Source organism: Brienomyrus brachyistius, chromosome 2 (genome assembly GCF_023856365.1).
Source record: "Brienomyrus brachyistius isolate T26 chromosome 2, BBRACH_0.4, whole genome shotgun sequence".
Classification (NCBI taxonomy): Eukaryota; Metazoa; Chordata; class Actinopteri; order Osteoglossiformes; family Mormyridae; genus Brienomyrus; species Brienomyrus brachyistius.
In genome coordinates this window covers 14,026,545-14,042,405 of record NC_064534.1, presented here as the reverse complement: position 1 = coordinate 14,042,405, position 15,861 = coordinate 14,026,545, and the positions used below count along the sequence as shown (strand labels likewise).

General features: G+C 49.5%; 1 protein-coding gene across 4 annotated transcripts in view; it reads right to left on the bottom strand.

The window, feature by feature from the left end:
* Window positions 1-816: 816 nt before the first annotated feature.
* The window catches only part of tcf7l1b (transcription factor 7 like 1b), a 611,697-nt gene continuing 596,652 nt past the window's right edge, over window positions 817-15,861 (bottom strand). For 3 of the 4 annotated variants that reach the window (XM_048980053.1, XM_048980054.1, XM_048980052.1), the window contains 9 exons: window positions 13,915-13,998; window positions 6,628-6,763; window positions 6,439-6,541; window positions 5,855-5,938; window positions 3,766-3,909; window positions 3,431-3,590; window positions 3,232-3,339; window positions 2,886-2,937; window positions 817-1,733 (listed from right to left, as the gene is read on the bottom strand). In XM_048980053.1, the coding sequence (XP_048836010.1) occupies window positions 1,255-1,733; window positions 2,886-2,937; window positions 3,232-3,339; window positions 3,431-3,590; window positions 3,766-3,909; window positions 5,855-5,938; window positions 6,439-6,541; window positions 6,628-6,763; window positions 13,915-13,998 (1,350 nt within the window). In that variant the 3' untranslated portion in view covers window positions 817-1,254. The remainder of the gene's footprint in view (window positions 1,734-2,885; window positions 2,938-3,231; window positions 3,340-3,430; window positions 3,591-3,765; window positions 3,910-5,854; window positions 5,939-6,438; window positions 6,542-6,627; window positions 6,764-13,914; window positions 13,999-15,861) is intronic. The other variant, XM_048980055.1, reaches the window with a different exon arrangement.

Genomic DNA, 15,861 nt, shown 5'->3' with positions numbered 1-15,861 from the left:
ACGGTCAAGTTAGTGACTATCCCGGTCGTAACTTTTAATTTCACTGGCACCCTATATTATCCTGTTTACTGACAAATCTTATTTGGGGTAAAAGTACACTTCAGACTAAACTCAAACCATACTGTCAAATTTCTCCCGGAGCTGTAAATCTCCCCCGTCTCCGTGAACATCCAGAACCATTCTTGTTATGCAACATTTTGTGAAATGTCCATCACAACCTGTACTGGACAAATAACCCGTCAACAAATACAGAAGCTTAATGCAAAAAGACTGGCCTCACCACAAATCACACATCAGGACAGGATGTCCAAGGGCCCTAAAAACAATATATAGGGATGCACAGCATTGCCTCATCTGCAGTGTACAGCAAGCCCAAAAACATCAGCTAGTTTGGGCTGCAGGATGTCTGTTTACCATGTTGTTATAAAGCTGATTGAAAAATGATTTCCAATCATCATCTTATAAAATTCCCTGCCTTCTTCTATAATAATGGACAGCATGACTATGTTTCACTATTCAGTAATTTTACCCAGTTCTTTGAATTGAAAGTTTAAACTGAAAATGAAAGTAAAATATGAAATTAAGAAGCCATGTGCCCCAGTCCCACCATTCCCCCCCCCCCTTTTTTTCTTTAAAAAAAAGTCCTTTAATACTCTTATGATTAAATGCAGAACTCATACTCATGCAACAAGAACCAAAACAAACTACAAAACAAAATGGCCGACGGTCACTATTACTGCAGAGAGGAATTAAGCAGAATTTATTTCACAACTTGAATGCCGAATGCCACACTCAGAAGAAGAACAAGGTGTCTGCTTATAAGAACCAATTTTAAGATTTATTTATCATGTTTCAAAGAAGGCAAAACACTCACAAAGGGGGGAGTGGAAGGAGTAACTGTGGAGAATAAAGATATGGAAAGTACTGGAAAGTTTTAACTAACATTAATGAGTTCATAACTAAAAAAGGACAGTTTGTTTTGTTTTTTTAAAAAGAGACCTTTATACATTTGTTCTTTTATACAAGTAGCATTGGATAAATGCATTGGAAAAAAGGAAACCAGTTCTGCATTACACTTTACAAAAAAATACATTTGTTTGATAGAGAGAAAGGGAAAAACAGGTGGTCAAATATTGACCAATAATACTTTTCCTTTTCATCATTAAAAAAAACAAAGAAAAACTCAATCTAATACCTATAAAAAGTTAGGAAGCAATATACAGCGTAACAAAAAAGAAAATGGATCAATTTGATTTAATCAGTTGATTTGGTAACCAAGGACAGGGGCTGTGACTGAAATAAAGCATGATGGGAAATTAAGGGATGCCTGATGGAAAGAGGAGTAGGTGGGGACAGTAGGGAGGAATGTAGAGAGGTAAATGGGATTGGTCGAGAGAGAAGAGGAGTTGAATGACTGCTTGCGGAACCAATGGGGAGAGAAATACTCGGCTGAGTAGAGGAAGTGGAGGTGGAGGAGGAAGTGGAGGAAGAAGCAGATCCAGAGGGCTTGCCCTGCAGAGGGAAGTGGTGGGGCCGGCCCTCGGGTTTGGTTGTGAGGGACAGGGGCTGGGCTTGCTCCGAGTGAGTGGCTGCAGGCGCAGCAGGGGATGCCAGGGCTGCAGAGGGCGTGGCTGGGGAGTCCAGCATGCTGCCGTGAGAGGAGGCGGGACTGTCGCACATCTTCTCAGACGGCAGATATTGTACGCACTGCTTCTTAGTCCTTGATGAGAAATCTGGAAAGACAGGGAGTGGAATGCTCACGATGGTAAAGAGGAAGCGGCAGATAGGCGCACGGAAAGTTGACAGATTATATTCAATAAATACTAACGCCCCTCCCAATTAAAATGCTGTCAAATTCTGTAGCCCTCAGGAGAACACAAGGGATGAAACAGGTATTCACAGATGGATACTGGTACATGTGGAGCACCATGAATGCTATGGGAGCAACCAACCAGTTTAAACATCTGCCAAGCAAGACAAATTACAACGACAACAACAAAAACGACGACGACAATAGCAGTGATCTATGCAATATTTCAATTAAACATACAGATGTCTGAAGGGATGTTTGACATTATCAAACGAAGAGATCAGATGACAGCCTGACTCCCAGTAACCGTGAAACAAACACTCAGCCATCTATGCAAACGATCATTAGACCAGTTCCTTGAAGGCCATGAATGACTTGATATAAAATTATTTTGCAAAATCAATCAAAATTGTGATTCTAGAGACTAAAGGGAATTTCCAATTGTGTAACCTTTCACTGGTATTTTGATTCATAATTAAAACAAAACACACTGAATACTGAAAAATGGTCCATGTAATGCAGTAAATATGTAAAAGTATCATTTAAAATTTTGCTAGACCTATCAGCTTTGTTTTAGTAGCTTATCAAAATGAAGTCACTAAAATCTAGTTCTAAACAGTTATTTCATTATTACTGACTGCAGTTGTCAAACAACATTGATCTTTAAACCCAGATGAAAGAATGAAAATGTTGAGCGAGTCCCCCCCCCCCCCCACCACCCCCAACCCTGCAGGGACATGAGATAGACAGCGGTCAGGTAGTGGGGCTCCACTCAGCGTCCTCCAAGGGACGTCGTGCAGCACACGTACCTGCCATCGTTAGCACTGAACCTCATACGCTGCTTGGCAAAAGTCCAGAAGAGAAAGGAGTTAGAGGAGACAGAGGCGAGGAGAAAGACGGAAACGTGAAGACGACACAGCTACCGCGAGGGGGCCGCGGGGGCCATCGTGCATCGGCACACGGCATGTCCTCACAAACTTGCTCACAGGAGACCCCAGCCGCTCAGCCTTCCATAACGTACTGCAGGAGGTAAAGAGGCGGTGGCCTCAATGAGCCGCGGTCTAGAAAGACCTACCTTCTGGAGTGGATTCTGGCTTATTCTCTCGCTTTCGCTTTTTCCGCTTCCCCTGCAGAGGAAAACGGCACGATGATGAGCTAATGGTGAAGAAATGATGCCGGCAGAGAGGAAGCCAGTCTTAAACACTCTGGCATGTGACCAAAATAGGTTCTTGCCCCATCAACATCTACTATGCCTAGGGTATAAATACTCAGACTAACACCCTTGCCCACCCCAAGCCGATCCTGACAAGCTGCCACGTTACTCGTATGGTTACAAGGCCACAGTTGTGTCCGTCTCCAGGACGGGAAGCGGATCCTGCGCTGGCATAAGCCACGGGCCGCCGGCGCCTTGGCAGACTTACGTAGTTGTCTCGTGCCGACCAGCCCGGGTACAGCTGGGAATGAAGCTGCCGTTCCTTCCTTGCCAGCTCGTAGTACTTCGCCTGCTCCTCCCGCGACAGCGAGTGCCACTGCGAACACAGGGAGCCGCCCGGTAAGATCAGCAGCTCTAGCAGGACCAGAGTGGGGTCCGCAGGCCCCCAGCGAAGCCGGTCCGCTCACCCTCCTTCCCAGGATCTGGTTGATGGCGGCGCTCTCCTTGAGGGTGCACTCCGCCACCACCTTGGCCCGCATCTCCTTCATGTAGAGCATGAAGGCGTTGAGCGGCTTTTTGATGTGCGGTTTCTTGTCCTCCTCCTTCTTCACCGGCCCCGGGGACTTCCTGTGGAGAGAGGGAGGCGTCCCAGCATTTCAGACAGGGCCGAGAGAACTATAATCCGCCATCTTTTCCTGGAATCGACAGGTTGCTGGACCAAAACGACAAGCTAAATCAATCAGTTAAAATGCAAAAAATCAAGGATCAGCCATGACCAATAGGGAGGAAATGGAGGACTCACGAGTGAGCGGCGGAAATGACGCCATCGGGGTTGGGCTCCTGCTTGATGGCGGGGGAGACGATGGCAGGGTGTGGGATGCCCGTCTGGTGGAGACCGTGGGGGTGATGAGGCACCATATGGGGAGGGAACCGGCTAGACACCAGGCTGTCGAGAAAGGAGGGAAAAGGGGTCGACACCCAGACGTCAGCTTCACTGTAGCTGGACAGACTAACGGAGGCCTCTGAATCAATGTAAACATAAGCATACTGACAGGACACAGACTGCACCCCAAATCTCCCACAGGATTGCAGAACTCCTTTTGCTGACCTTCTGCTATTCGCCAGCAGCCTGCAAACAGCGTCCCCTATGCCTCATTCAGGTACTCCTGGTTTTACATTGAAGGAAAGCTCACACAAAGCACACATGAGAAATGCCACTCTAAACCGAGGAGGGAGTGTGCTGTTGCTACAGCAACAGAGGCAGCTCGACACCTGAACCCAGCTCCAGACCGCAGAAGTACCCACTCTCCACCTGGCACTGGGAATCTGCCTGTCATGGACATTCCAGTTTTCCACCAGCCAGGACAATAGGGCATTGTCATCAAATTGGCTTTAATAAATAAATCAAATCGAGATCTGTGTCTGTTCTCCACACATTTTTGTTAAATCGATATTTCCAGTTGTACCCAACGGGTTGAATTTGCAGGGTAAAACAGAATAGCAAATGAAGATTGGTTTGTTGGATTCTGAGATGCACCACGAGTTTCTGGTTCTGGAGAAACTTTTCCCTCCACTTGAGCAACCGAAGGAATAAAATTTCCTTGGAGGGGAGAACGCAGATCAGGGAGTGTTGGGCAGCTAACCCACCAAACACACCAACGGCCTGTATAGCAGCCTCTCGCTCTACTCGTATTAATTCCCAGAATGAAAACCAGGGGGGTGGAGGGGGGAAAATTTCTCATTAAAATGGAAGCAGCTGCTCTTACAAAAAGAGTCACACGCAGAGAGGAACACGAGTCAACAACAACGACAAAAAATAAAAAAATAAAAAAATAAATGAATATAATCGCTCACAACACAGTTTCAAGAGGGAAAGAAATGTTAAAAATGTGCAATTATGATCAATTAAAGCTTTTAAAATGATTTGTTTTGAAGCTGGGAACAGGCTGACGGGGCTGTTCGGGCTCCTTTGGGAGAGCAGAAGCTGCTCTTCCCCTCTCCTCGGCATGTAAAAAGAGAACAGCCACTTGCGCGCTCCCCCCCGCCCACCCCCCCCTTCCTTCCGACTTTCCCCCTTTGAACACGGCGAGATGAATGCCGGCGATTGCGCGAGTGACTGTTTGCCGGGATTGTGCTCCGACGCCGAGCCGGCAAGCAGCCCTAGCGGGGCACACATCTGTGTTTGGGGAACCAGGGAAACCAGCGGATGCGCTGCCAGTTTTCTGGGCTTGGGAGGAGTGACTGAACGGCATTAATGCGTCTTTATGCATTGCATGCGCGGCGCGCTCACAATCGGTCATTTAAAGCCCGTTGCAGATATTCCGTCTCCCACCCGTTCCGAAAGGCCCGCTGCCGATTCGTGCATTTCAGCGAGTTCGGTGGGATGGTAGGGGTCGCTTGGCTCCTTGCCATCGCTAGTGGGGAGCCTTTCATCTCCGTACGTGTTGCGGAGATCGCTCTCCAGCCGGGCCCAGCCACCGAGGGAGGCTCTTCAGATCTATAATCCGCACTGAAACATCTTCTCCGGAGTGGGAATCGCGAATGGTCTCTGAGGTTCTCCGTTCTTAGAGGAGCACTTAAGGACGGTCTCCTGCCTGTCGGAGAACGAGGCCTCATTTGTATTCCCGGACAGGCCCACTCGCTTCCTGGACATGTCCAGGCTGGAAGCTCCGCCCCCGAAATCCGGGGCAGCCCCGAGGCCGTGCCACTCCCATCCCTGTCAGCGATTCCCCTGACAGGCTAGCTCATGCAGTGAAACCTGCAGATTCCCGGGAATTGGCATTTCACGAATTACGGTGATGACAATGCATAAGGCATGACTGACTGCAGCCCGCAGCAGCATAGCTAATGCGTTTCCTAACAATGCGGTGCAACTGGACAAGGGAGCTCACCTGGACATGGACGCGTTCATTGCAAGAGCCGGGTAGGGGTGTCTGAATCCCCCTGGGGGTATGGAGTACATGGGCTGGCCCTGCCTGGAGATGGAGGAGAGCATCGGTGAGGGTCATCATCTGACACGCCCAACACGTTCCAGCAGAATGCAACAGTCACAAATTATTCAAGCACGCAAGCTCCCACAGTTCAGTCTTTCTGGGATGGTAACAACCATCCCCCACATCCCCCACCCTATTATCAACTTGAAAGTGTGGCATCAGAAATAGACCAGCAAAAAATTTCACGCACAACATCAAAGAGGTACACCTCGCCAGCTCTGAGCATCTGGTGATTAGGCGCGTTGCGAGGGAATCTTCGCATATTAGCTGAAGGCTGATCCGCCTTTGATCGGGCTGAACATCCATTCATCCCGCACTGACGCAGAGCCGCGCGTGAGCCGCGTGCACATGAATGGAAGTGGCTCCCGCCCACCCCCCACCCCCCACCCACAGCTGAGGAGGCGCCGGGTCACATAGGTCAGGCTGCCAGAAGACCCAGCCCAGACTGCTCTTGGAGTGTGCTGCCCGGCAAGGGGACTTACTGAGGGACCAGCCAGCCCAGGGGATGAGGGATCTGTCCCACTGCCCCAGGCGACAGGGGGTAGTAGGGCGAGAGCTCTGAGGGGTGGGGTGTCCGTGGGATGCCTGAAAAACGAGAGCACTGATCCATCACAACTCTGGAGATCTCGAGTCAGTGCGAAGGAGGTGGGTGTGAAGACAGTGATGCATACCTGTCTTTGGGTCCAGTATTTCTGGAGAGAGGTGCGAGGGTGGCGTTCCGGGGGAAAAGTGTTCATTGCTGTAGGTGATGAGGGGCGTGAGGGGGTGTACATGATGGGCATGCTGCACCACTGGGACCTTGTTAGACTGAAGGAAGGAGAGAGAGAGAGAGGAGAGAGAGAGAGAGAGAGAGAGAGACAGAGAGAAGCTTTAGACCATCCATAGCTCCACACTCGCCAAGACATCCTACCATGGGTCAGAGCTTTATAAATTAACTTTTCCCCTATTAAATTGCATAAACAGTGGCATCTCAAGCTATTAAAGCAAAATAAATCACTGCTGTAAGGAGTGGAGAGTGGAGCTGCTGTTCTTACAGGGGAAGTTTTACTCAGCATTATACACTCAGGGGTAAGAGTCTTCACCTTCTCCAAATCATTCTGACACAAAAGCCAGTCGCTGAGCTAGCAGGGGTGGAGAACACAGAGGGCCACAGACACACCCTGCCCCGTCCCGTGCTGCTGCGTGGGGGATCACGCCCGCCGCCCCAGCTGCTTGTCTCCACCTGCCCGCCGGGGCAGACAGTAGCAGTGCCTGGTTAAACAACAGGGGTGGTGTGTGTGGCAGGGCCTCATGATTGCTGGACACATACCAGAGACCATGTGAGGACTGCGCAAGCCTGCCAAGAGCAGCTATGCACTTCAGCGGACAGGGCACGCAGCAAGGCAGCCACGGCCGACAGGCAGGCTGAGGAGAAAGCCGCCGCTCTCTCGGATATCTGGTGGGCAGGTCAGGACAGAAGCAAAAGTGCAAAAGTCGGACCGATAGACCAGTTAGGGGCAAACATGAGAATAACCAATCTATCTATCTTCCTACTGCTTATCCATGTTAGGGTAAACAGGGGCACGGAGCCCATCGCAGGCAGCCCATCCCAGGCAGCACACTGCATGACACTGGGCTACACCCTGGTTAGGATGCCATCAGAGGGTACATATACACAATCACTCTGGGCAAATTAGCAATGCCAAAGTTGTAGCCTAACTATGTTGTTAGACTGCTGGAGGAGAGCTACTCCAAAATGAGGGGATTCGAACGCTGACCCCAGGAGTGTGAGGCAGTAGCGCCCCCCCCACCGAGCCACCATACTGGCATATTATAACATTTTAAAAGCAGCTCTTTTCTTAATGTACCACGGTCGCTTCTCCTGAACTGTCCCAGTCAATGGGCCGCTTGTTGGCCCCGACCATCATGCCGTAGAAGGGAGGCTTGTTCCCCCTGCAACCGCCCCCCCCCCCACCAAACCTGTCCTGTAACCGCCACACCCTGCAAGGGAACAAGCTCTGCATTGAGTGCCCCCCCGAGCACCCGCCTCACGCCCTGCAAATGCCTTCAGGTTCTTGACAGACCTTCCCAGCCCCCAGACAGACCTTCCCAGCCCCCACCGCCCCCGGCTGCTACACACTCTACTCCCACGGCTGCCCGTTTGCGTTTCGCTCCTGAGTGTGACAGTCGAACGGGGAAACATTCACCGCGGGACAGAGTCCATGCCTGGCGCCAGCACCCCCTGACCTCCGGCAGGGGTTAACGACGGGCCTGTGGGCCTCGTGTAGCAGATTTACGCCCCCTGGAGCTTGGTGTGCTCCCTGCATTATGGATGCCCCAGACCTGTGCTCCGGCACGGCTGTGGGCAGCACATCAGTAAGAATCACAGAACGCCCTTTAATAATTAACACACTACTGGCGTGGTGACACCGATGCGATTTAGCAGGGTGGTAACGCAAAATGCCTGTGGTTTGACCATTATAACCAGCTTCTGTAGAACTTTCCCATAAACTCGTGCTGAAAGAATCATCTACAAATGAAGGTGGACCTTTGATGAACGGGGTGGAGCATGGCTTGCCCGGTTAGGAGGCTGTCCCCACGATCAGAAGGTCTCCACATCTCATGGTCAGCAAAGTGACTTCAGTCAGCCCTTAAGCAAGGCCCATAATCTCCTATCGCTTTCTCAATTATCCAATATCACTTTGGATACAAGCGTTTGCTAAACAAATAAAAAGAAATTTCTTAGAGGCCATCAGCATGCAGTGAGAGGAGGGGGGGCGAAAAACAAAAAGGGGAGTCAGCATGATGGTGCAAATGTACTGCAGGGGGCGCCACTGCGAGCAGCTGCCCACAGCGCTCATTCCCGGGGCCAGGAGCGCGACTGCCAGGGACTGCGCTCGTTTTGTAGGCTTGGTGCTCCGACACATACAGCCTGTCCGTGGTGAAGCCTGCCAGTACGAACCCGCTGCCAGGACAGGCGGAGAGGGCGAGCTGGGCGCGGGGTCTGTGGCGGCACGGCAGCAGATCGTCAGTCACAATCCTGCACCCCCCCCCACCCAAAAATAACAGCGCACATAATGGATGGTAATGATGGGGTCAAACCAAATTAGCTCTCAAAAAGGAGGCGTGCTATGTGCACGTCTGCAGTACACTTTCCAGAAAATTACAAAAAAAAAAATTTTAATCCAATATACAACAAAGCGACATGCAGCAAGTGACAGGTTGATACTGTTGCACCAAAATATTAAGTGGAGGCACTGATCAGCCAATAACAGCCATTTAACATTGACAGCCATTAATTAGCCATAAGACATTATGTAAAAAAGCAGCCTCTACCCATAATTCAATCTGGAAAGGGGGCAGAAGAGGAATGAATGACGGATATTCAGGCCCAGCCGTCATCTGGTCGGCCCTCGATCTTGTAAATGTGGCGAGTAATGAGAATGGATGTTTGTGTACGTCTCTCGCCGGGCAAGGCGAAATGGTCTCGGTTAGCAGGTCACCAAATACAGTCTGACTCACGTTCTGCTTGCCGATCCGGCCCCGTCTGGCCCACGGAGGGTGTTCTCATGTAGCAGGAAGAGGGAGCTCTAGGAATTCTTAGGAAATGTAGTACAGCTTCCCTTAAAATAGGCACGGGCTTGTTCTACGTCAAGATACGGGCCAAAGAAAACGTACAGCTCTTAAAGAACTCCAGCACATCCTTATTTCTAGCAAATTAAGATTCATATCAGACATCTGACAGCAAAATGCGAGGTGGAATTTCAAGGTGGAAACGGAATAAAGGGACCGTGTGTTCTACTCGTGGGCAACCGGGGGTTAAACGTCCGATAGAAATGTCTTAGCAAGGGGGTCTGAATTACAAACTATATTAGTCCTGGATGGTTTCGTGTAAAACTAGACAAAGTTGCAGGAAGACAACGAAAATAACAGAAAGCTGCAAATCCAGGAGACGGACGAAGGGCGTATCTGTCCAGCTGCTCTGGGCCGACGTCGACTGGGATGCCAGCGCCACACTGGGCCGTCAAACTTGGAGTGCAGCTAATAAAAGCAGGGTCCTTGGCAAATGTGGGTGGAGGGTGGATTTCATTCAAGCAAACATGTTTTTGGATTCTTCACATCTGAATTGAATTACTAGGCAAACAGCCTGTGGGTATGGGAGCTGAGAACAAACTGAATAACCCTAAGAGCTTTGCGTGTGCCTCTCGGCCTCATGATCCTTTCTGGGGTGGGGTGGGGGGGGGCAAAGAATGCACGGCATGCTGCAGAAACTTGAGCTCTATTTGTCAACCTCAACAGGAAGCGGATGTAAAAAGTGAGCCGTCCATATCTCTAGCATTTACAATCAGGTCTTACAAATTCATCAGTCTGCACATTCCACCAAAATGCCCCATCAAGTCTCTAGAGCTCACTGCCGCTCAACGAGACAGTAAAATTATACCAGGCCTGCGATAACTGGTCGGGCCTAACCCCAGAAATCCACAAAAACACTACATGCATTTATCCCCTGATTCTATCACTAGAGTATTGCCAAAAAAATGTATTTGTACACTGCTCAAGAGATTTACGTTAAGAAACTTAAAATTAAAACTTGAGTACTTGCAAGCAGAAAGTTCTCTTCCTACTTAAATTGTCACCTATGCACAAGCTGATAGGTACATACATGGGGGACACGTTCCCCGCAATATTTAACTTGGCTTCATTCGTCCGCCCCCAAAAAACTTTTGCATTCAAATTACTGAATTATGCCCCCCCCCCCAATATCAGTCTCACCTACGCACTTTGGTACAAACATTAAGAATCCCTAAAAAAACTCACAGATCCAAGGACCTGCACTCCTCAATAAGAGACCATGAAACTGTTTTTTCCCCACAAAACACATGAAGTACCCTGGTCTTCTTTCGATTCTCCACAACCCTCTTGAACCAAAAAATTATCTGCTGCTATTTTTGTTTCTTCACAGGCTTTTAGTCCACCTCACATAAACCGAGGGGCCAGCTAGTCCAAACCAAGGGCCTTGCCTGCTCAAAACTATATTACTAGCATGTTGTACTTCTTTGCGTGGAACATTGCGTGGTTCTGTAGCTGAGTAAGATCTTCAGTATCTGCTGAAATATTCATGCATTTAAGCCCACTGGTTAAGAAGCTTATATATTTCAAAAACATGGTATTGAACTAATCTCACGGTATTCTTATGGAAGAGAGAGACATATAGATGATGTAGAAAAAGTGTCACCAGAGGTCTTAACAACAACTTGTTAAGGTGGTTAAGGTGAACAATGTCCAGAAATGATGTGATCCTGGGGGATTCCTCCTCACCAGTCTGATATTTAGGTGTTACAGCTCACCAGCTCCACCTCGAGCACGCCATGCACCGTCAGGGTGCTGCCCGCTCTCAGCCAGGCACGTCGACTTCACAAATAGCATCTGAGTCAGTGGAGTCTTAAAGAACCTGCAAGCAGCCAAGGAGTGTCACGCCCAGAAGAGAGCCGCTGGGCTGTGTCAGTCAGATGCAACGCGGCTGTCTCTCGAGAGCGAGAAAGCAGCAGAGAAGGGTGGAGGCTGTCCCATATCTGTCTGTCGGACTCCATGCTTCGGTTAAAATATGACAATGAGCAACCGGTGCTCCTACACAGAAAGAAACGGTTCATACCGTCCCCAAACTATGGTGACATACAGGTTTCTGGCAAGCAACGACACCTCAACTCCAGTATACTAAAGACAAAAATTGTCCTTACTGAACTTTAGCAATGAACATGCATGTTAATGACGTGAAACGTACATCAAGTGCAAGGAACAAGTTCATTTTCATTCCCATCTACACTGTAGGTAGCAGAATTGCAGTGAGCTACAATTGAGATTCATTCACTTTGTGCAATGTCATGAAGGGATTCTGCAAACCGAGCACAACTGTAAAGCCCCATCTGGGACTATCTGGCGATCAGGATCGATTAGTCCTGTCTGAACTTATGAGCAGGGAGCAGTTGTTCCCTGAAGATCCAGACCCCAGAAGCCCAGCGAGTCCAACCCAGGCCCAGTTGACGGACTGACAAAGCCGACTCTCCCACAATGCATCACCTGCCCCAGTGCTGCCTTTGATGTTTTATTCATGTGGAGGCTGCTCAGAACAGTAGGCTTAAATAAGGGGGTGGGTCTCTGACAGCCCTATGCTCCTTTACTTCTACCCAATTCCCTTGCAATGCCCCCCCCCCCTTCGTATCAACTGCTGCAATGCCAGCAGAATGCTAAACAAACCTGTCTCCTGAATAATTGAGTGTCTCAGTCTGAGCAGGCTCCCCCCATTAGCATACAGGCCTTACGGACCCAATCTGCAGAGCGACAGGACAGACTTCCACCAGCCTTTCATATCCACTGCCTCAGCCTGGCCCGTCTTTGGGAGCCATCTTCCCATTTCAGCATGAACTGGGAACAGATCCTCCCAGAGCTCTTAGGTACAGCAGGGACGCAATTTCTCATGATCCTTTCATAATCGTTTATGACTATGAATCCTGAATTTCAAATGCACAAGAAATAATAAATCTTAAAAAAAAACACCACCGAGTGATTGCAGGTAGAGAATAACAGAGAAGCGTACGATCTGATTGACTAGCTACCGCCGTGTTCGCTGCCAAGAGTTGTGGGAAATGTAAATGCTAACACACACTACGGTGAACATCCAAGGTTCCCCATCAGGAGGCTCTGCATCTTCGTTTGGCCCAAAGCATTCGTATATTATTATTATTATCGTTAGTATTATTATTATTTTTCCCCTTGCATCCGGATGTCCACCCACACCCCCTCAGGAAAGAGGAAGAGGCGGAGCTCCGGACTGACGGAGCGGTGGGTTTCACTACCGCATGGTCGCAGCACATGGCGACGAGGAGCAGGCGGCATGGCGGAGGTATGGCTCACTCGGGCCCGGCCCTCGACATTCCCTTCAGCTGCCGGTGATTGAAACCGCCACAGTCGCGCTTTATCTTCCTCCATATCCAACATTAAACAAATAAAATGAAATAAAATACTGCCAGTGCTGGGTAGCAACACAGCAGACCCTGTGCAGCAAAGACAAACGCGCTGGTGTAGAAGCAAGGTGAGCGGGCGGTCAGCACTTGCGCTACTAAAATAGGTCTAATTAGATTCCAGCTGAGACTAAGGTGACCCAGTGAACGGCTCTGGAGTCCCTTAGAGAAGTTCAAAACAAACAAACAAACAAATAAAATATAAATAACCCATAAGCAAAACCAGACTCCCTTGGTTGCCGTCAATGATCACTTTGTCAGATGAATCTTTATTCCTGCAACACTCAGACAAATGCTCCATTCAGAGAGAAGAGAGAGCGTATCCTCGTAAAATTAAAGGCTGGGGCTGTTTCCCCAAGTATCTCCGCCAGGCTGACTAACAGCTACCTGGAAAATGATATAAGCAGCTCGGGACATGCCGGGTGGCGGGACTAGGCGATCAGCCACCCGCGGGCAGGACTGAACATTGCTTAACACGCGGGGCGTAGGTAACGTAAATATGATCATCATATAATCCCACTGCTTCGCTTGTTCCTCCACCATCAGTGAAATGCAAACCCTTAGTAGTGTTTATCTGCTTCTTTCCCCCAAGGCACACCTCTGTAACAGGTTTAACAACTTCTACAGATACTGGGTCAAGGTTGATAACATTCTAAGCTTGGGTGAGACAGATAACACATAAACAAGACAAAGGAAACACGGCAAACATCTCTGGGGAGGACGGCCTTTTCTCCCCAGGGGATTAGCTGGTTCACTTTATTCCTGACAGAAATACAGAACAAAAACCAAAACACGAAATGGCTTAAGAGCCGGAAAGACGTCATGACTTATGGACGTTACGGCAGTTGTGTCCTGAGAGACCCAAACCGTGTTTTGTCTCACGTGACGATCAAGCAGATGGGGCGCCTGACAGAGCAGGGCAGGACAGGGGTAGGGGACGTGTGTGCGGGTTATACTCACTAGGTGTCCGGGGGTGGGGGACCTGGAGTCTTTGAGAGCCGCAGTCCCGGGGACATCGATCAGTGGCCATTTCATCTGCAAGTACTGTGGAACGAGGAGGAACGAAATTAACAATCAGTGAGGTGATTAAATGAATGGGGGGGGGGGGGGGGGGGGATATCTGAAATCGTAATAAAAGAAAGTCCAGCAAAAAGGGTCTTCAGAAGTTACCAGCCCACAGAATGACAAATGCATGGAAGAGGAGGAAGCGTCAACGTGCCTCTTCAGGCGGACCTCCACTGTCAAGGTGTCAATTTATGGCAGAACGTTCTAGAGTGACGGCATTAACTACACACAAAGGTGTCTGTCCTTGCAGCACTTTCTGTTGCGAAACGCTATTGCACACGCCCGTCGTCACATTATTCTAGCGTATCTGAAGACACCCAAAGCAGACGCGACCACTTAGCCCAGGATGTCGCTCAGAGGTAGGGCACATGGTGCCAGCGGGAATAACAATGCCCTGAGTCACACCAAACTGCCATCCATTTTATTCTGGGGGGGGGGGATTGTTCTCTGACTTTTCAGTGACACGCTCAGTGTCACGTTTAGCAACTCACTGAACCATGCTGTGTCAGGTCCCTGGAAATGAATATTTGTATTACAGCGTATTATGGGATGTTAAAAAATTAGGGTGAAATTCAGCAGAGGGCTATAACTCGGACATCCTCTCTTGCCACCTGTAGACACAGAGAGGGAGGGGGAGCACCCAGGGATGGAAAGGGGTTTCTGGGAATGGGTAAGCTGGGGGGGGTTGGGGTTAACGTGCCGTGGATACCGTGCACTGGTGGGGACTGTGAAATTAACGCTGTCCAGGGAATGTGGTCCTGCAAGCCCACAGCTGTGGGCGCCCATCGTCTGGGATGGGAGGGAGGGGGATGGATGGGGGGGGTGCTCAACAGCTGGAAGGAAGTCCTATCTTTCTGTGGGAGAGTGCAGGCAGAAACGGGGGAGGGGGCAGGGTAATCGTCTAAGTCAACAGCCCTCTTGTGATTTGTTCTTTTAAACTAAAACAAGGATTATTTATTTTAAATAAATACTGTGCAAGTTACCAACAGCTCCTCCGAGGGTGTGAATACATTGTGACAAAATTAATTAGCATCATTATCATAATGACCTGTAATTGTTGTTATAATTAAGTCGCGACAAGGAATCTTGCGTTCGTGCTGAATCAAATCCTTTTTTAAAAAAAAAAAATTAAAAATGCTGAGCCTGTATGTCCTCCATGAGCTGTTCAGACATCTGCTCTGTGTATCAGTTGTACGCCCTGATATATCAGATTTTCATGTGCGTCGACGGTCTTTTCTGTGACAAATTCAGGAAGGATCGAAAACGCATTTAAAAGCTTTCCGGATTAACGCGTGCGGTAAGGCATGCGTGTTCAGCATCATGCGCAAGGTCAGCGTGCACAGATTAGTGCCCGCTGCAGAGCTCCGGGTTGACCCCGCCGAGTGACACGTCACGGCTACGGGGAAAGGGCGCGACCCACCGGCGGCCTTGGCACTGGGGCCTCGGAGAGTTCTGGCCTAGAGGGGCTTGTCGTGGCACCTTCTCAATCTCCACTTTGACCGACACCACTTCACCACGCTCTCAATGCCGCCAAGGAAAGGACGGCTGGGCAGGGTTATCATCATAACACAAATTAATTAACGCCCCACCCCCCGCAACCGCTGAGCAAACATCCCTCTTCACTTATTTAGCAGCAGGCCGGAGCGCCTGTCGCGGTTCCCACAAAAGGCCGGCGCGCCGTAGATAAACACCGGATGGGTCGCGGTTGCCTTCCACCGGCTTCGGCAAACAGGGGGCACCGTTTATCGCGTGAAAAGCCGCGCACAAAAGCCGAAAAAACAACGATCAATCATCGCGACGCAGGCACACCTCAAAGGTGCTAAGTCGGGTGGCAAAATCTAC